The sequence below is a fragment of the Felis catus genome, chromosome D1, assembly GCF_018350175.1.
Source record: "Felis catus isolate Fca126 chromosome D1, F.catus_Fca126_mat1.0, whole genome shotgun sequence".
Classification (NCBI taxonomy): domain Eukaryota; kingdom Metazoa; phylum Chordata; class Mammalia; order Carnivora; family Felidae; genus Felis; species Felis catus.
Genome location: NC_058377.1, coordinates 16,078,766 through 16,099,866, shown reverse-complemented (window position 1 = coordinate 16,099,866; position 21,101 = coordinate 16,078,766). Strand labels below are relative to the sequence as shown.

The following is a 21,101-nucleotide window of genomic DNA, read 5'->3' as shown; positions in this document are numbered from 1 at the left end:
AAACAGTCTGGGAAGATTCTGTCCAACCCTCCTCCCCTTTCTTTCTCTTTCATAGGGATCAGACTTGCAAAGCGGTCTGATAGTTCCCCCAGCCTTCCCCAGCTCCCTCCCTATTTTTTCTCTCGGGCCATTTTCTCTAGTATAATCCTTACCCACTGAATGCACCCTTGCCTTTTGTTTTTTGGAGAAACCCAGACTAACACATAATGCTACGAAGAGCCTACTAGGCGTCCCCAGAATGATCAGCAAACAAATCAAATGTCTGCTTAGACTCTGAGGCCGGCATTCCCTGACCTACCGTCATTCCCCATGGAAGACAAAATCTTTTCTCGTTCTTCCCATGGTAAGGCACTCAGGGTGGGCATGTCATCAGGAAACACAGCTCGTTTTCGGCCAAGGGCAACAGCAGCTCTTCTGCAGACATGTTTAATGCGGGGTCCTCGCACAGAGGTCTCTGATGAATCACTCTCTTGACCCTGAGTAAGAGGCATGTCAAAACAAACAACAGCAACCACACATGTTGAAAATGTAATTAACTGAAGCCAAGGTAGACTCGTTTTGCTTATTACAATCTAAAATCAACACATACAACCCTAGTTATTCCCAGCTGAGAAGCCATGACAATCAGCAGAAATCGACTACTTCCGTATCCTAAAACTGGCAGCAGAAAAAGGGGGTGGGGCTTTAAAAAACAAAAAGCCAAAAAACCCCAGAAACTAGGGATGCCTGGGTGGCTCAGTTGGTTAAGCGTCCGACTCTTGATTTCAGCTCAGGTCATGATCTCAGTTTGTGAGATCGAGCCGAGTCAGGCTCTGAGCTGACAGCACAGAGTCTGCTTGGAAGTCCCTCTCTCTCCTCTCCCTCTGCCCCTCCCCTGCTCATGCTTTCTCTCTCTCTCTCTCAAAAACGAATACATAAACTTTAAAAAAAAAAAAGGAACTCAGTTTTTATTCCCGATTATACTACTGCTTTAAAGTTCCCATCAAAATTCAAGCTGCCAATCTATATTATCAAAAAGTTTGGTCTGCAGTTAACAAGGCTTATCCAATCACAGACTATTTCTTCCATTTCCCTGATCAACAGAGGGGTAGGGGGAACAACTTACAAATGTACGGATACAAGGCCACAGCTCTAAACAGAAACGTCTCGCACTTTAAAGAGCCACTGCTCCTATCACTAGGAGGCCAACCAAAACCCACCCCACACGGTGTCAGAAACAAATCCCATCGTGTTCCCGCTAGAACTCTCAACTGATGAAATTGCTAAACGTCAATGTGGCCCTTGGCTGAATAACATGAAAAACCTAAGTGTGTGGCCGTCTAAATCTAACTTGGTGGGTTGGCACAAATATGTACCTACTACATGGCAATTTTTAAAAAGAACCTGAAGATCGGTGGGTTTTCTCTGAAAAGGCTGGTGCCCAAGCTCACTTTGTGAAAAAAATAGTAAAACATAAAAAATTAATCATGCTGTTCTCTGTAAAATTTGTTTGTCATCACATTAACTAACTGAATCCTACAGCTCGAAGGCTACGCGCTTCTCATTTGTATTCCACAAACGCCCTATTATCTGTTGCGCCAATCACTCAGTACTCAGAGGAAGAGAATCCCCCCACCCCCGTTTTCTGTAGTAAACAATAGTAAAACAATTTGAGTACAAAAACGCACCTTCAAAATTAAGTCACAGATTCCATTACACCAAACCCATTGAGCACAAACAACTCAGCATTCTGTCAAGTGGCCCCAAACTGCCTTTCAGTCTTAATTCACCACCTTCCCGTGTGTACCAGTCCGGCTCTTCGTACTTCTGCCTCTCTACCCACACAGTGCCCTCTGTTTAGAATGTTCTCCCCTCTCATCTCCTACCTATCAAAATCCTACCAGTCCTTGAAGGACCAGTGCGAATGCCCCCACCTCCTCTGCCCTTCTCCTGATTCCCGTAACTAGAGGTCACGGAAACCCTTCGCCTAAAACTTGCTCATAGAAGGAGCTGTTGACTTTTAACAGGCAAGATGGAAAAGAGTACCTGTGCTTTGGGCTGGTCAGTTTGTTTAAGACTCTTACTCTTCTCAATCTTGCAGAGCTGGGCTTTGGCCTTTTTTAGGAGGCTGGCAACCCTCTTGTCCGTCATTGGAAGCTTGTCTGCCTGAGCCAACATGGAGCCTATGGAGGAAGTGGAATGTTTAACAGTGCTAGATGAAGGAGTGGAAAGGCAGAGGGTTTTCTCCTTCTCCAGGGATGGGGCAGTTGGGCCGAGGTCCAAGTTGTTTTTTTCCAGATTTCCTCTCCCCTTCTTTAGAAGTATTTTGGTTTTGACAGCTGTCGTGTCCCCAAGAGTCACGGAGGCCATATCAGTCCCAGAATCAAGCGACGAAGACTTCTTCCGCCCTGTTGCTTTTTTGGCGGAAGATGAAGTGGCAACATCTTCACCAACGGCCTTCTCTTTGGAAACCCTACTCACAGGATACAATGCAGAACTACTCTGAATCTCTGATCCCTTTTTCCTTTTCTCTTTCCTTGACTCCCGCTTATTCTCTTTTTCTCTCTCCCGGTCTCGCTCTCTACTCTTGTCCTTCTCCACGCTCTTGTCAGCATCTCGATCTTTGGACAGCTCCTCGGGGGCCTTGTCTTTATTTCTCCCTCTCTCAGTCTGAGAGCCTGGGGTAAACCAAGGGAAGAGAGGAGAGGGGCTGCTGGATGAAAAGGGCTCTGCCGGAGCACTAGTCTGCTTCCTTGGTCTCTGGCTTTTCTCCGCAGACTCCCCAGACTGAGTCAGGGAATGAGAAGGAAAAGTAAAAGTTGGGTTTAAGGCACTAGTGGCAAGAGGACTAACAGATATGCTTAACGAGGAAGAGACAGAAGACGGCGGGGTGAGAGGTGACAGCTCAGCAGTGCTAAGCCTTCCGCTTCTTGTCCTCATGGAGTGAGAAGGAGATCTTGGTTCAGATCGAATGGGACTAAAGACTTTCCTTTTCCTTTTTCTGTTGGACACTCCTGAAGAAGACGTTCCAGCAGAAGTCCGATTACTAGGCAAGGTTACAGACTCAAAGATTCTAGAGTGAGCCTCGCTTGGAGTAAATCTGGGAGCTCTCAGAAGAGGGCTCCTTTTGTGCATATCGAACCTTGTTCCGGAGTGGAGTGGTGAAAACAATCGGGCTGAAGCAGCAGTACCAGATGGAGAGAAACCCGACGCGAAGCCCACGTCCTCAGGAGTCAGCGGAGGGGGTCGGAAATTATCAAATATGGGTTTGCGAATAAGACCTTCTTTGGCATACTTTGCTGAGGAAAAGTACTGTGGCTCTGACCTAGAATGCTTTAAAGAGGTCCACCTAAACGTCGGTTCTCGCAAGATCGACTTTCGCTTCCCTTGCATGGGAGCGGCAGAAGCAGGCAAAAATGGTGACGCTAAGGGGATGGTGGGAGGCATGAGCCAAGGTGTGTGGTCAGAGATGCTGGAGGCCGGCTGCAGCGGCGGGGGTGGGGTGAGCAGGGGCGGAGGCGGAGAGGAGGAGGGCTGCTGCTGGGGGGCACTTTGCAGGGTGGACAGTTTTTTCGTTGCTCTCGACCCGAAACTCCTCTCGGACACGGAATACCTTCTGCTCCTCCTGTCGTTGCTGTCGTTTTCTGGGGACTGGGAAATAGGCAGTGGGGTGTGGACTTCGGGGGTATCGCTCCGCTCTTCAGGAAGTACCTGGATCTCCTCCGAGGCCTGAGAATCTGTGGAGGTATCGACGCTGGGGCTACTGGATCGGGAGGAGTCCGAAGACATTTGAGAGGAGTGCTGAGAAGCCGCGCTTGATTTTTCAGAAGACCCACAGGACGTGGCACTGAATCTGCTGTTCGGGGTAGACTCGAGTCGGGCAATTTTAATTGGAGGGTCATAATCCTCATCCTCTATGAACCGCCGAGGGGTTTTAATGATGCGCGAGGAGATGGCACTGACGACAGGCATAATGAACTGCCGAATGTTCTTGACCTGTGTCTTCACCTTTCTGCCTTGCAGCTGGGCCGCTTCTTTCTCGATTTTCTTCTGAGCCCCCTTTTTCGCCCTCTGCAAGAGCTGCTTAGCAATTGTCGCATCTGTCCTTTTAGAAGAAGGAATAATCCTAACCGGCTTAATCCTTCGAGGGCTTTGTCTGACTACTGTCTTATCTTCTTTTGTGAGTGGAGGTGTTCCTTCCTTGTCCTTCCGGACCTTCTGGGGCTTTTCCAGTTCAGAGTTAATGAGGAGGCCGGAAGGGGTCTTTATCCTTTCGGTGGATGGAGGCCTTCCTCGCCGTCGGACAATCTGTACCCCCTTCCTTCCTATTTGAAGCTTCCCTGTCTTAAACTTAGACTTGAGAGGAGAGAGTTTACCTGCTCTTAATTTTTTAATCTTTGTGGCTTGCTGAAATGTAGCAGAAGGTGTCCGTTTAATCTTTTTCAAGCTATCTTCTTTGCTTCCCTTTGGTAGCTCTGAAATGTCCTTTCCGTGTGTTATTTTGATTTTTACTCCAGGGAAGGTGGGGGGTCTTCCTCTCTTCTTTTCTATGCTTTTAGAATCTTTCTTCTTGATCTTATCTCCAGATTTGGTCTCCGATTTATTTAGAGGGGAAAACACAGACGGATCTGAGAGGAGAGCCGAATTCCGGTCAGAGCCACTTCTGGGTCTCCCGCGAGGCTTTCGAGGGCTAGTTTTAACTGTGTATAAAAATTAAACAATGGAGAGCATATATTTAGCTTTGTGGTTCAGGTCGCTACTAAGCTGAATACACTTTAGCACAAGTCATTTTGTACGGACCTCTAGCGGGGTCTAGTGAGTCAATAAAACACCTTAATTGGGTTTAGTTTCCTTCCAACAAAAACTTGCCTCAAAGAAACCAAGTAAATAACATTCCACCTAGAACATTTGACAGAAAAACTAAGATAATGATAAGAGATTTTCATTAATATGCGAAACGAATTTTCCTACAACTTCTGGTGAGCAAGGAGGTTTTTTTTAATTGAAAAAAAAAAAAAAGGTTTAAAAAAAAATCTGCCACCTTTTCCGTGTCCTAGCCTCTAAGATTAATATTTGAGAACATGTTTGTAGAAAGTCATCCCATCTTTTCAGTGAAATTTTTGCTTTAATAAATTTGAACAAGGAGCTCTTCAATCAATAGCATAACTTCCGTAGGGAAAACACCTGGGCAGCTCGGCTTCCTACATTTGCAATCTGTTTTGTCAAAGTAAACTAAGAAAGCTTCACTAGATGGGAAAATATTCATTCTGGAGACATCAGAATAAGATCACTGAACTCAGCGGCATGTGAACTAATGAGTGAAGGAAGATGATGATGTGTCCATTAATCTATTCCCCTACTTACAGGTTCTTGAAGTAGTTCGTCCCAAGTGACAAGAAAGATTTAACTCGAGTTGATGTCAAAAATAAGTCAACAATTTCATAAATCAGACTTCTTCTATTCTAACTAAAAGGAATTCGCCAATTTATAAATCAGCTCAATTTGCCACTTATCAAGAGACGGGAGAAAACAAGGCTGTTTTCGAAAATGCTTTGTTTATACCTATATTTTCTAAATGTATTAAGAGTTTCCTGGTCTATCACATCTTTTCCTCCCTCGTGACTTTCCAATGTTTTATATGACAACATTCTTCTGAAACGAAAATCTCCCCTAACAGGCAGCAAAAGAGATTCAGGCCAGTATGATGAGCATTTGAGACTACAGGACCAACTTTCTAACAGAACAGAAATCAACAAAGGTCTCACTGTTGAGCTTTCTAAATATAAATGCTTTTTCTCACCAATTAACTTGCAACTTCCTTTTTTAATACATTAAGAATTCACAAATGTATTCTCCATATATACTAATTACAACAAAAGTAATGGACTAGGGGACAACAACAAAAAGACGTTTTCATTTCTTAAATAATGAAGTATATTCAGATGGTTTAAAACAAAAACAAAAACAAGACAATATTCAGGGTAGACTGATAGCCAAGTGGGGGGGGGGGGGAACCATTAAGAAATGGTTGTGAATTCACAAAATAAACTTCTACCCAGAAGTTTATCACAAGATTCCTTATCATCATGGTAGACTTAAACCTGGCCACTCATAGGGCTTTATTGATTCTGAAAACCTCTTCTAACCACTTTTAAAAAGAATTTTTTTAAATGAACAAGTGAAAAACCAGAACAGAGAGAAGCTCAGCCCTGTTGCTGATTTCCACAAAACTCAACACACACGAAGGAGTCCTAAGTCGGTTATGAGCAACTGCGTCGTGTATTTTCTGGACCTCATTTTGTCATCTATAGAGGAAGGGTTCGACCAGATGGTCTCTAAAATCATGTTCCTATAGGAAGTTTTAAGATTTCATCGCAACTTAAGGAGAACATGGCTATGGTGTAAGTAGCACAGATCTCGTGATACTGCTGGGTAACTCCTCCCAGCTGGGATGGCCATACTACCACCATTTGGGAAAAAAGAAACTGTCAACTTACGCGTTTGAAACAAATTACGACACACATACGGTGAGTCTTAGATGAAACTCAAATGCTAACTAACACACATGACAAACTAAGTCAGTGTCAAAGAGCAAAACCACCTAAGAACATCACATTTAACTAGACTGTCTACCCAAATCAGAGCAAAGAAAACCAAACGAGAAGTCAGAATGGCAGCACAGATGGGGAATGTTTTTTTCATCAAAAGACTCATAGCCTTCTCCTATACAGAATGGAATTCTGCAAGCCATTACATGTTATTTCCACCGAGGATTGTCTCTCAGGAAACTGCCATAAGTCTAGAATTTCAAGACATTCTAGATATTTTCTTGGCGAGAACAATGACAAATATTGCTTATAAATGGAAACTTATTTATGGAAAAATAAAAATGATACCCCCATATCATTTCTATTTTACTTTAATACAGCCTTTGAAGGATCACATAAAATAGTTTCATACAGCGCTAATATTTTGTTTTTATTTCTTTGACAACAGTAGACCAAATTTCATCTGTAAAAAATAGCCAAATTATCATTCAAAACACAAGAATCTGAGGATGCTCATTCAGGGTTACCTTCAATTCAACTCCCAGGTTTTTCAGTCATCCCATGGAAATCAACCCTCCCGGCCTCCCATGCCTCAAGTGGTTCCCACAGGGAAGCATAATAAAGAGTAAGGCAGAAGCGGCCTGACAAAGAGCCCCGTCAAGAGGTCTAGCTCATAAGCCATCTCCTACTCAGTGTGAGGGAAAGGCAAGGATGCACAAAGAAAACCCCGGTATTTAAGATCATCCTTTAAATGCAAAGAAGGCAAGGGGAAGCCACGGTCTTTTTCATAAACAAAAGGCACCGAGCACTTAACTGGCCATACCTGAAGGAGACCTTGTGGGACTTCGTACTCGGACTTCTTCATCTGAGCCAAAACCTAAGAACTGCTCATCCTACAACAAAGGAAAATTATTTTAAAATCAGAAACAAAAACATGAGTGTGAACATATCCCAAAGAAATGCCCAGAGGAGACACAAATGAATTTGGAAAATCAGACTCTATATATTAATCATTATCATTTATATGGATAATATAAAATAACTGATATTGAAATAAATGGACCCAGTCATACAGCTTCATTACAGACAAATAGGAGCTGTGTAGTATTTGAACAATGCATTGAAACGTCACCTTTGGTGCATAGTACACAGGGGATGGTCCTAAATTTCAAACTGTAGATACAGCCCAAAACAATTAAAGAACGACTTTAATTCAAGTAAGCAAATCAGTTCAATGGCAGAAATATACAGCCCCAATAAAACAAACAAATCTTTTCAACAAGTAGTTAAGTCTACACACACATAAAGAATAACATAAACAATACCATAATCTCTTGTCTACTAAATATTAATAGAAGAGACTGAAATTGCCATAATTGTCAGTTCCTTAACTCAGGAATTGACATTTAGATGTGATTTCTATACATTTGAGATCCAAAGATTCTCAACATGCATTTTATGGCATCGTTTGAAAATGCCCTGTGATAAGAGACTTAATGGTGGGCAGCAGCATTTGTGAAAGGGATCATGAATTGACCGCACACAGGATGAAATGCATTCAAGAATAACTTAGGGAAGCATCTTATTCTCAGTTACTCCTGGGAAAGGCAAAAGGCAAAAACTTCCCTTACCTCTAATTTTCAACCTGCCCTTTCAAAAAAATCCTTAAGGATTTAACTTATTTCGGACAAGTTCTCAAGAAAGGTGGTCTATTTAAACAAACTGATGAACAGAAATTCACTGACTCAGAAACTGAGTTCTTTCCGGAGGAGAGACGAGAGAGAGAACTTCAGATTCCAGAAACAAAATCCACAAAAAACAAGAATAAAATAAAGATCGAAAGACAGATTTTCTTGAACCTCCAATTTATACTGATAAGCCAAGCCCCAAGCTATGTTCCAACAATTAAAGCCCCCAGATTTTCCTCTCAAGAGCAAAGACCACATGCATATGGACAACATCTGGATTTTCTGCAAAGTTGCTTCCCCAGTTAGTTTAAGGCTACAGTCAGGTGCTAATCTGTTTAACCACTTATTCACCAGGAAGCTATGAAAAGATACATACAACCTTTTAGACAAATTAGCAGGTTCAGCTCTTAAATCTGAATGCTTTGACTAGCACAATGTTTGGGTCCGAGGCTTTGCACACGATACAACTGAGAAACGGTTCTTAGAATCTAAGTTGCTTGTTCTGATGTTGTTAACATTATTAAAGCATTTAACTATTTAAGAAAAACCTGAAATTGTCCGCTTCAAAGAGATTTGTCTGAAAGGCACTGTAACTCCAAGAACGTGTAAAACCCAAATTTAAAAAGGACAAAGTAGGCCTGCTTTTTACAGTATCTTCTCTCATCACTAAATTAAAGTTTTCATCATGAATATCATTTATGAGTGAGAATAAATCTACCTCTTCATGTCTTTAAGATTTTATTTTTAAGTCATCTCTCCACCCAACGTGGGGCTCAAACTCACGACCCAGAAACCAAGAGTCTCACACTCTACCTCTACCGACTACACCAGCCAGGTGCCCCCATACTGTTAATTTTTTTTTTTTAAGTTTATTTATTTATTTTGAGAGAGACAGAGACAGAGCGAGCTAGGGAGGGGCAAAGAGAGGGAGAATTCCAAGGAGACCTGAACCTACAAAACTATGAGAGCATGACCTGAGCCAAAACTAAGAAAATTAAAAATTAAGAGTCAGACGCTCAACCGACTGAGCCACCCAAGTGCCCCCTGTTAATTTTTTAAGTGTACTTTTGGCTAGAAAAAGGACATTTAAAATAGTTAATCCTAAAATGTACAATGAGAAAAAAAAAAAAAAAAAAAGCAGACAAATAAAACAGCCCAGGGTAAGTGGCCTCAAATGCTGTAAAAATTTTTTTAAAATAAAAAATAAAAAAATAAATAAACGACAGTACCTTAGAATTTTAGAAGGGGGCCAGCCCAATCTCTCATGTGAGCACATGACACGACTGAGGAGCACGAAGGACTTGACCGAGGACTTGGTTCTCGCACTTGCAGGCTACATATTAGACAAGTCTCTTACTACTTTTGTATTTCGATTTAATTTTACTGAAGTGTTGTAAGGAGTAAACGAAATAATTTATGTCAATTATGTAATTTATGTAAAAGCACTCAGAAAACTATAAGGCGACATCCATACCGTACTTCTTGATGTGGTTTCAGAAACTGAAGCTCTGAGGGGCCAAATGACTTGCCCAAGATCATACATGTAGTTACAAAGACTTCCTACCAAAATAGTTACAATTTAAAATGATAGATATTTCAAGGAACCAAGTAAATCATCTCCAGCTATTCTTTCAACTACTATGAAAGTTAACTCTTTTCAGATCTTTAAAGTTTGATTTTACTCATTCTTTTCCTGCATCATCCTCATGGAACAAACACGTGAATCTAGACACGTCAGACACCAGGAGATTTCCGAACACTTCACCAGGGGACAACGATGCTAAATGCCTGGATTTTATGCTCCCAGTGTGGCCATGAGAGAGTTCTAGCAACTGTGCCCATAATAAACTCTGGGGTGAAGTATTCAACAGGTGAGGTAATGAAAGATTATGAATCTTGAAAATTAGAAGAGCTCCACACTGCTCTGTTCACCATCAGCAATCTTAGTGGGTCACTTTTCTCTATTTCAAACTTTTCACAAAATGTAACTACAAACTCCTAATCACAGTGGGCTCCAAAACAGAGTACTACTGAGCTAGCGAGCGGTAACTGAACGAACTGCCAATGTCTACATTTCGCAAGTACTTTCCAACGTGACAGAAAGCGTTAACTCTTTCCTTGTGATCTTGTAGTTGGAATGAGAAAAGAATGAGTAGTCGAAAAAAAGGCTACACTTCTACCCAAGAACTTTCTTTTCACTTGAAATATAGGTTGACTTCTGCAAACCTGCTTAAAAAAAATAACTACCCATTGTTTAAATAATCCCGACAGTTAAGCCAAAAACAAAAGCCATCATTGTTATGTTAAAGAGCCCTAGCCTTCTGACTCTGAACTTCCAATTCCGAGAGCTCTAAAAAAAAAAAAGGAGAGACGCCAAGCCGAGAAAGCGCTGGGAAAGAAGTACTACAGGAGGGTGCTCAACGCAAGCCCTTCCTGCCTCCCTCTCATCTTGCTCCCATCACACCCTTTAACACGTGGGCTTCCTGGAAGATGTAGCCGGCAAGGTAACAGTGCTGGCTTCCCAAGGATTCAGACTTGTCTAAAAAACCAAAAGGCTGAGGCAAAATGACTACACACACACACAAAAAGGACAACAAAAGGAGCTGCAATTAACTCCACGTTTGGCACTGTGGCATCGTAAGCCCGGACAGTCCTGAGACGGGCGACAGGAGACACCATGCTACACATGGTCAAGTATTCCTGGGAACGGGGCCCAAATGGCCATTCATCACACATACTTTTCCTTTCAATATGGCTTTCCCTGATGAGCACAGCCTTCCAAGACAGAGTCCAGGCAAGAGTCATCAAACCGATGCCTTCTGAACAGTGATGTCCTTGGAGACCAGACTGCCAAGATTTTAACACTTTCTTTTCTCTAAACATAGAAACACACCTGCCAAGTAGAGCACCGTAAAATACTGTGATATCATATTTAGCTTCCAGTGATTAAGAATGCAATGGAGCTGTCTAATGTCACTTCCTAAATGAAACCTAATGGCAAAAATAGTTAACGGTGTAGAATGTCTGTATTACCCATACCCCTAACTCGAAGGTAACCAGTTATTTGAGAACTTCCAGCATACCATTACCAGGTATACCTTTACTAAATTCCACTTAACTCATAAATGTTTTGACATTTGACGGGTTTTATTTTTTATTATTTAAAACATTTTTTTTTTAATGTTTGTTTATTTTTGAGAGAGAGAGTGTGAGCCAGGGAGGGGCAGAGAGAGAGGGAGACACAGAATCCGAAGCAGGCTCCAGGCTCTGAGCTGTCAGCACAGAGCCTGACCCGGGGCTCGAACCCACGAACCGTGAGATCGTGACCTGAGCCGAAGTCGGACGCTCAACCAACTGAGCCACCCGGGCGCCCCTGACGGCTTTTATTTTAATGAAAGAATTTTAAAGCTTTTGTGTCTGGTTTTATTTGTAAGTGCTAGAGCAGTAAGAATATTTTTTCTCCATACGAGAACCTAAGTGAACCCAAAGTAAGTATTCAGATAACAATGTTTATATATAAAATATAATGAAGACATTTGAGAAAAATACATGAAATTCTGTGTCTCAAGGAGTTGTGTACTACCAAGCCAACTTTTCAAACAAAGTATTATTTCTTTTACCTGTTCATTCATTCAAAAACCATCTATACGCCTGCCATTTTATATGCTATCTGCTCTAGATGCAAAGATAATTAAGACACGATTCCTGATCCCATGAAGTATCTAAAGGCAGACAGGCAGGTTCACAATGTCACTCTTGCTTTCAAAAACCAATGCCAGGGAAGGATAAAATACCATGAAAATCATATTCTGGAATAAAAGTTGGCTGACATCTTGGAATAGTTCATTCTTCCTCTTATATATTAGTATTTGGTTCATAGAGAAATAGTCAACAAATTTCAAAATCCTTCCAAAAGACAGCAATATATATCTCCATCCCTCAGTACTGTAACCAGGCACCACTCCAGCATTAGCGATCAGAGTTTAGGTAATCGACCTAAACCATCTGCAGTGATTAGATGTGACACGGTTCCCAGTAACACCAGTGATCTGATAAACTTTCAACTGGTCGACCTCAACGCCTTTCCTCCCCACCCTCAACTAAATAAAATACGTAGGTTTTTGGTTCCTCCCTTAAATTCTTCCCAATTTACCATTGTCAGGGCAAAATACTCACCTGGAGTTCACCTCCCCAGGCTAAGGTGGAGGTTCCAAAGCTACTTTGAAAACTTCTCCATTAAATAAACGAGCTCAACCTCTTCTAGCCTCAGAAGACTAAGGTCTAAGATGAGTCTGCTCACACCCTTCTTTTCTAGCAAGAGACTCCTCCCTTCAGATCACAATTTGAATTAAGTGGTAGGTTTCTCAGACATGCCCCTTGGCAATAGTATCTTCTCATTGGGCCTTCAAAATTTTAGTCTCAAGAGTCTGAATAATCAAACTTCTTCAACTACAAAGGTTCATCAATGAATCAACTGAAGATTAACATCAATAACCACAGACAGCATCAAAAATCACCCCAATACCATAACCGTTCCAAATTCTTTGAAATGTGAAGCTTCTGACTGTTGGTATCGTCATATATTGGCTTCACCATATGAGGAGGCCACAGGAGGACTAAGACAATTAAGAAGAACAACTCAAGAAGGTGAAGACACATACAAGAAGCATACGGTGTATTTCAGTTCTAGTTAAAAAAGAGTAACATTCGGGGCACCTGGGTGGCTCAGTCGGTTGAGCGTCCGACTCAGGTCAGACCTGAGCGTCAGACCTCAGGTTGGCTCAGGTCATGATCTCGCTCACGGGTTGGAGCCCCAAGTTGGGCTCTGTGCTGACGGCTCAGAGCCTGGAGCCTGCTTCAGATTCTGTGTCTCCCTCTCTCTCTGCCCCACCCCTGCTCACACTCTGTCTCTCTCAAAATAAATAAACATTAAAAAAATTTAACGCTAACACTTAACACTGTTCCTTTAGGAGTTTATTCCAGTGAGCTGTCACTTCTGCTGGGATATTTCCCTCTGTGTCTCCTGCAACAAACTCTAAAACACCAAGGTCCTGATGTGGCATTTTAAAGACATGTATACATAATCGCTAGTATTTAATTAGCATAAGGGATTTTTTAAAAATGTTCCCTGTTTGTTTTCTTTTCTAGCGTGTTCGCTCTTTGAGGATAAGGACAGTGTACTTATTCATTTTTGTATTTTTTCTGTATCTGGCACAAACTTGGCACTCCATAAATGTAAAATGAAAATAAAAGAAACGCAATTGTTTATAGAACACTGAGTAGCTACTGTGGTAATAGCACTGTAATAGAACATACTGGTGGAATCCAAAGAATTAAACAATATGATTCTTCCTTTTAAAAATGCACAGGGAGAGGGGCACCAGGGTGGCTTAGTCGGTTAAGCATCTGACCTTGGCTCAGGCCATGATCTCATGGTTCATGGAGTTCGAGCTCCACAGTGGGCTCTCTGCTGTCAGGGTGGAGCCCGGATCCTCCCTCCCTCTCTCTCTCTGCCCCGCCCCCACTCATGCTTGCTCTCTTTTCAAAAATAAACTTAAAAAAATTAAAGAAGAATGCATAGGGAGGGATGCCTGGGTGGCTCAGTTGGTTAAGCATCCGACTCTTGGTTTCTGCTCAGGTTATGATCTCACAGTTCATGAGTTCTGCCCTGCATCAGGCTCTCTACTGACAGCTGTAGAGCCTCCTTGGGATTCTCTGCCCCTCCCCCACTTTCTCTCTCAAAATAAATAAACATTAGAAAAACAAAGAAAGAATGCATAGGGAGAATGTCCTCAAGCTAGCAGGACAGAGGAAAGCAATTCATTCATCTATTCAACCATTCATTCATTTAAATATGTGAGCCCCTTTCCGGGTTAAGGGATGAAGACAGCTCATATATTTCCTTTTTCCTTTTTTAAGAATTTTTTAAAGTTTATTTATTTTGAGAGAGAGAGTGCAAATGAGGAAAGAGCAGAGAGAGATAGAGGTAGAGAGAGAGAATCCCAAGAAGGCTCTGCACCACCAATGCAGAGCCTGACTTGGGGCTTGAACCCACGAACCGTGAGATTATGACCATGACCTGAGCCAAAGTCAGAGGCTTAACCAACTGAGCCACCCAGGTGCCCCCCTTATTTTTTTTTTAATTTTATTGATTTTGAGACAGAGACAGTGTGAGTCGCAGAGGGATAGAAAGAGGGAAACAGAAAATCCCAAGCAGGCTCTGTGCTGCCAGCACAGAGCCGGATGCAGGGCTCGAACCCACAAAACCGTGAGATCATGACCTGAGCCAAAGCCAAGAAAGAGTTGGACACTTAACTGAGCCACTCAGGAACCCTGAAGACAGCTCATAAAGATAAAAAACAGCTTCTGCTTTCCAGGACCTGCTAGCCTGTTAAGAATAGATGATTAAATTAATGGAATACAAGTGTGTTGCCTGCTAATGGAAAGAATATGGAAGCACAAGAGAAAGACGAACCCAATCAAGGAGAAAGAGTCAGGAAAGGCATTACAAAAAGGATGAAAACTTTTGAAGGATGAGAAGTCAGGGTCAGGGAGAGATATTGCAGGCAGAGAGGAGTACATACAAAGCCACAGAAGTACAAAGACCATGGCATGGAGTGAAATTACAGTTTAGAATGGCTGAGGGGGCCCTAGCTGATGTGGGAAAGGGGTGTCAGAAATCGAAGGGGAGAAAAAGGCATAGGCAGATCTTAAAAGGTGTTGAATGACTTCATGAGTTTGAAGTTTATCTTCAGGGAAGTGCAGACCTCATCCTGAAGGCTGTAACTGATCAGTGATGCTTTCAGGCAGCAGAGAAGCATGAATCAGATTGATATTTTCAAAAGATCACTATGACAGCAGTGGGTACGTAGAGACTGCCTTTAAAACCATAGGCAGGAGAAACAGCTATAAAATGACCGCAGCAGCATTGGGGGTTGAAGGAAAAGGACAGATTCCGCAGACAGGAGGCAAAATGGACAAAGTTTTGATAGGAAGGGTTAAGGAAATGGAGAGAATCAGTAAAGACTGGAGAGTGTTTGGCTTGGGTTGATTAGTTTGTGGCGGTATTTACCAAGATTGGGAATACAAGGAAGAAGAAAGGTTTATAGAGGTGGGAAGGGAGATCACTTCAGACATTTGAATTTGAAATGTCCATCCAAGTTGTAAGATAGGATAATGATCTGGAGAAAGCACAACTGAGTCCGTGAATATATTTATTTTCACAGAATGTATTTATAAATTCTGAACCTTTATGTATAAATGGAATCACCCAAAGAGAGAACACCCAAGAGAAGAGGACAGGCAAAGGCAGATGTCTACAGAATATCCACATTTAACACAAAGGTGAAGGGGAAGCCAAGGAAGGAGATGGAGATGGAAGGGCCAAGAGGAAGGTCATGCGTGGAAAGGTACACAACAGTCAAGGGAAGGAATACATAGCAAGGGATGGTCAAGTGGAAGTTGGGGAAGGACTGAAACTTGTACAGTAGGGTAACAAAACTGGGAAGACATCTCTAACCTTAGCACAGCTGACTTGAATGCAGCGTTAGAGGAAACGAACCGCAACGGGTAGAGGTGTGATTAGAAAGTGACAAAAGGGGCGGGGGGGGGGGGGGGGGGGGAAGGGCATGGCTTGGCTCACAGTTCGTGAGTTCAAGCCCCGCATCGGGCTCTGTGCTGACAGCTCAGGGCCTGGAGCCTGCTTCAGACTCTGTGTCTCCCTCTCTCTCTCTGCCCTCCCCAGCTTGCACTCTGTCTCTCTCTCAAAAATAAGTAAAACATTAAAAAAAAAAAAGTGACAAAATGGAAATGAGTACAGACTAGTTGAGAGATAGGGAAAGACTAGCTTGGGAGGAATTTTTTTTTTTTAATGTTTATTTTTGAGAGAAAGAGAGCATGAGCAGGCGAGGGGCAGAGAGAGAGAGGAAGACAGAATCTGAAGCAGGCTCCGCGCTGTCAGCACAGAGTCTGACGCGGGACTCAAACCCACAAACAGTGAGATCGTGATCTGAGCCGAAGTCAGACACTCAACCCATTGGGCCACCCAGGAGCCCCTGGAGGATTAGTTCTTGAGTGGAATATGTTTAGATGCCAAAGGGGGAACACAGCAGCAGAAGAGAAGCTGAAAATCCTCAAAAGCAAAGCGGTAATAAATGGAAAAGGCACTGGGAGAAGGAGGCATCAGCACTGGGAGGGAACGAACACAAAGCACAAGGGATGGAAATTCTCTTCTTCTAGGAAAGGGGTTAAGCAAGGATTTAGTTGCAAAAAAGTTTATGGGCAGGAGTAAGGAGAGAAACTTCTCTGAGACGACAGGCAAAAATTGGTTTATATGGGCATCTGTCAGATGAGAAACACGACAGGTTTCTCCAGCTTTCAAAGAGGCTCAAAACCTACAGCAGTTTTGAAGAACACAGCTCTGAGGCACATAAATCATGGACAATGGCTAATTAAGAATAAATGGGAGGGCAGAATAATGGAGAAAAAAACCAGATGCAGGAATTAGTAGAAACTGATTTGGTTGCAAAGGGGTAGCCACAGCAGGGCCAAGATAAAAGACAAATGAAGTAACAGAACCTTGTTAAATCTGGGATGGTATGGTCAGAGCTGGTCCAATAAGCAGCAGGGAGCTACCATCGGTTCTCAAATGCAGAAAAGCCAGGGCTCTGTTTGAAGTTTACCCTGGAAGAGGTGCGCGCGCGCGCACACACACACACACACACACACACACACACACACAGAATAGGACAGAGACTGAATAAATAGAGACCAGATAGCAGTCTACAGCCACGATTTAAATATGCTTGGCATTCATTCACTCAGCAAGTATTTACTGAGAACTGCCAGGCACTGTATGAGACTCTAAAGATAAACTGACAAAATTCCTGCCCCATGAGGTTACGATCTGGTGGAGACAGAAAATAAACATACAACAAATAAATAAAGAGACAAAGGCAATAGGATGATGGGAGTTCACTGTGGGGGTTATTTCCTGGGGTCAGGAAAGGCTGCTCTAAAGTGATGCTTCACCAAGGGTTGGCAAACTATGGGTCACTTGCTAAATCTGGTCTGCCACCTGTTTTTGTTCAGTCCATGAGCTAAGAATGGTTTTTAATATTTTTAAATGGTTGAAAAGAAATCAAAGAAGAATATTTTGGGAGCACCTGGGTAGCTCAGTTGGTTAAGCCTATGACTCTTGATTTCGGCTCAGGTCATGATCTCGCTGTTCATGAGTTCAAGCCCTGCGTCGGGCTCTGGGCAGTCAGTGAGGGGCCTGCTTGGGATTCTCTTTCTCCCTTCCCCTTCCTGCTCTCGTTCTCCCTCCCTCAAAATAAATAAAAATAATCATTAAAAAATAAAAAAGGAATATTTTGTACACATTAAAATTATATGGAATTCAAATTTCAGTGTACATAAATAAAGTTTTATTGGAACACGGCCATGCTCATTCATTTTTTTATTTTTGCGCTACGGCAGCAGAAGTGTTAAACAACAGAGACCATCTGGCCCTTTGCAGAAGAAAACTTGCTGAACCCCGGTTTAGCCCTAAATGATGAGACAAAGACAGACATACAAACTAGGTGGAGGGGCACCTGGGTGGCTCAGTCGGTTAAACGTCCTGCTTGGGCTCAGGTCATGATCTCACGGTTCATGAGTTTGAGCCCCACATTGGGCTCTCTGCTGTCAGCACAGAGCCTGCTATCTGGGTCCTCTGTCCCCCTCGCTCTCTCTCTCTGCCACATCCCCGCTCACACCGTCTCTCTCTCTCAAAAATAAACGTAAAAAATGGTTTTTAATAAAATCAAAGATCTAGGCAGGGCAGTACTCTTGCTTTATAGGAAGTGCAAAGCCCCAGAGACAGCAATAAGCATGCATGTGTGGCAGACGAAAAAGCCAGCATGGCTCTGCAGCAGAATGAGTGAGAATGAGAAGAGATGTTACCAGAGAAGCAGAGTTGACAAGAGGCCAGAGCCTGTGTGGTTTGGATGGCCCCAACAGGGCACCTGGACTTATTCTAGCAGGGTGGGGGGGGGGGGGGGGGGAGATGGACGGTGAGGGCAGAGTCACTGACAGGTTTAAAGACAGGGAATAATAAGACTTGACTAATTTACACTTGGAGCACATAGTTGCTGTGTGAAGAACGACCTGCAGTGAGATAAGAACACAAGCAAGGAGACGTGCCTGGCTGGCTCAGTACGTGGAGCCTGTGACTCTTAATCTCAGGGTCGTGAGTTCAAGCCCCACATTGTGTGTAGAGATTACTTAATAATGAAATCTTTTTTTAAAAAAAGGTTGGGGGGAGAAAAGGCAAGCAAGGAGATGACAGAGTAGTCCAGCCAAAAGATTATAAGAAGTCTGGGGTTTGGGTGGTAGAATTGAGGAAAAGTGGGATTTAGGGCATTTTGGAGGTCAGACAGAAAGAATGTGCTGATGGGTGATTGGGGATATGAATAAGAGAGAGAAATCCAAGGTACCTTTTTAGTTTTAGGCCTGAGTTATTCCAAAACACAGAAAAGGACAAAACTGAGACTTTTTGGCTGTGTTAAGTGTAAGATATCTATTACACCCCCAAGGGCTTCAATGCACACCTGTCTTCTTGCCTGGTAGTAGTAATAGAGGCCACCGTGGAGGATGGTGGAGAAGATTAGGTAACATAATCCATGTAAAGTACTCAGAATACTGCCTGGCCCATAATAAACATTCAGTAAATGCTAACTACTTCTATTATTATTATTATCCAAATGGAAATGCCAAATAACCCTGGGACTCCAAGAAGTAGTAAGAATAAGAGACAAAGATTTAATAGTCCTTGGGCATGTAGACGAGGCCTGGAAGAGACGGTGTAGACAGAGAAGGTAGCCAAAGTTTGCCCCCTAGATGACCCCAACATTCAGGAAAGTTAAGCAGAAGAGGGAAGCCATACAGGATACTGTAAACAACCAGTGAGTTAAGAAGAGGGCAGGTGAGGGTGCCCGGGTGGCTAAGTCCGTTAAACATCCGACTTCGGCTCAGGTCATGATCTGGAGGTTCACGAGTTCGAGCCTGGTGTCGGGCTCTGTGCTGACAGCTCCGAGCCTGGAACCTGCTTTGGATTCTGTGTCTCCCTCTCTCTCTCTCTGCCCGTCCCCTTGCTCACGCTCTGTCTCTCTCAAAAATAAACAAACATTAAAAAAAAAAAAAAAAGAGGTGAGTGCAGTGTTACAGAATCCAAGAAAAGTGTTTCAAGAAGGGAGTGGTCAGCCAATTCAGTACCGCCCAGAGGTTTAACAGGATGAGGACCAAGAATTATCTATTCAATCTGGCAAGAGTGGGCTCCTTGAGGACTGGATAAGAGCTATTTCAGTAGAAGCATGGGGAGAAGAACCCAGCTGCAGTGGCTGAGGAGGAGGGAGAGGTGAGGAAGTGCAGACTGCAATGACACACGGCACCTTCAAGGAGTTTTGCTGTAAGAGGGAACAGAGAATGGGGTAGTTGCTGGAGGAGGCATGTGGGGGTCAAGGGTTTGTTTGTTTTTTTAATAAGGATTATATTAAGACAGTTAGGGGCACCGGGCTGGCTCAGTCACTAGAGCACGCGACTCTCCATCTTGGCATCGTTAAGTTGGAGCCTCATGTTGGGCATAGAATTTACTTAAAGCAAATAAATGAATCAGATCTTAAAAGAGAGAGAGAGAGAGAGAGAGAGAGAGAGAGAGAGAGAGAGTTTTATATGCTTTGAGACCAGTCCAGATAGAGGTGAGAAAAACTGCCAATGCAGACACAACCCTGAGGAGAAAAGAGGGATGGAATCTGGAGTGCAAGAACAGAGTGGTACTTTGTAGAAGGTGCCAGAGGATGTGGTAGTACTTAAGTTCCCTTTTACCAGGAAGGGAAAAACAATTAAAGACCTTGAGACTATGTAAAATACCTCAATCCATATATTACACTTGGCATAGCTGATTCAAGAATCAGTAAATTAGTAAACGAAGACTACTACTCAAACTGCTCCCACGAACAATTCTGTTAATATTAGTTTTGGGAGTTTCAACCTTCAAATGGCCAATTTCCAAAGTTAACCTTACAAAGTATTATAACTTTAGTACTTATACTCATGCGATATTTTAAGCAGAGCTCCATAAAAAGAGGTCAGATAACAAGTTCCAGGGGAGAAGAGACTTGTTCAATGCTAATGCCAACACTCGGTCATCTGTCTGGTACATAAAAGAGGTTTTTTGAAAAATGAATTAGAGGGGCGCGCCTGGGTGGCTCAGTCAGTTAAGTGTCCAACTCCTGATTTCAGCTCAGGTCATGATCTCACAGTTTGTGAGTTCGAGCCCCACGTGGGGCTCCACACTGACCACTGACGGTTGGGAGCCTATTTGGGATCACCCTCCCCACCCCACCACTCTCTCCTCTCTCGGCCTCTCCTTCTCTGCCCCACTTGTGCTCTCTCTCTCTCTCTCTCTCAAAAATAAACAAACAAACAAATAAGATTTTCCAATCTCTCCATTTCTTACTGTGTAGAGTGCTACATTTCATTTATGAATACCACTTAGGGGGAAGATGAGCCTCTTTGCGAGTACTTTTTCATCATTTATAATAGAAGAAAATATAGTGACATCTGTAACTCATTTCCAAAAACTGGAACGTGGCAATAATGCTGGTTGATTCTACAAGAAGGGAGAAGTATAGTATACTCAGGCATAGTCAAGACATTAACAGACAAACTTCCTAAGCCGAGATGGTTTTGAAATCCAGCTAGTCAAGAAGTGTGCGCAGTTATTGAACTAATATCACAGTCTTGTCAACAGATCGGCAGAGGTATGGCCGAAGCCAAATTCTCTCTGGTTACTGGTACATTAAAGAGAAGAGTGGTTATTTTAATATACAACAGACAGGAAGAGACT

The 21,101-nt window shown here is 42.8% G+C and overlaps 1 protein-coding gene across 1 annotated transcript in view; it reads right to left on the bottom strand.

Moving 5' to 3' along the window:
- Positions 1 to 21,101, bottom strand: part of KMT2A (lysine methyltransferase 2A) — an 84,392-nt gene that overhangs the window by 49,098 nt on the left and 14,193 nt on the right. Inside the window, 3 exon segments of the mRNA XM_011286446.4 lie at positions 299 to 476; positions 2,026 to 4,679; positions 7,351 to 7,420. Coding sequence (XP_011284748.3) covers positions 299 to 476; positions 2,026 to 4,679; positions 7,351 to 7,420 — 2,902 coding nt within the window.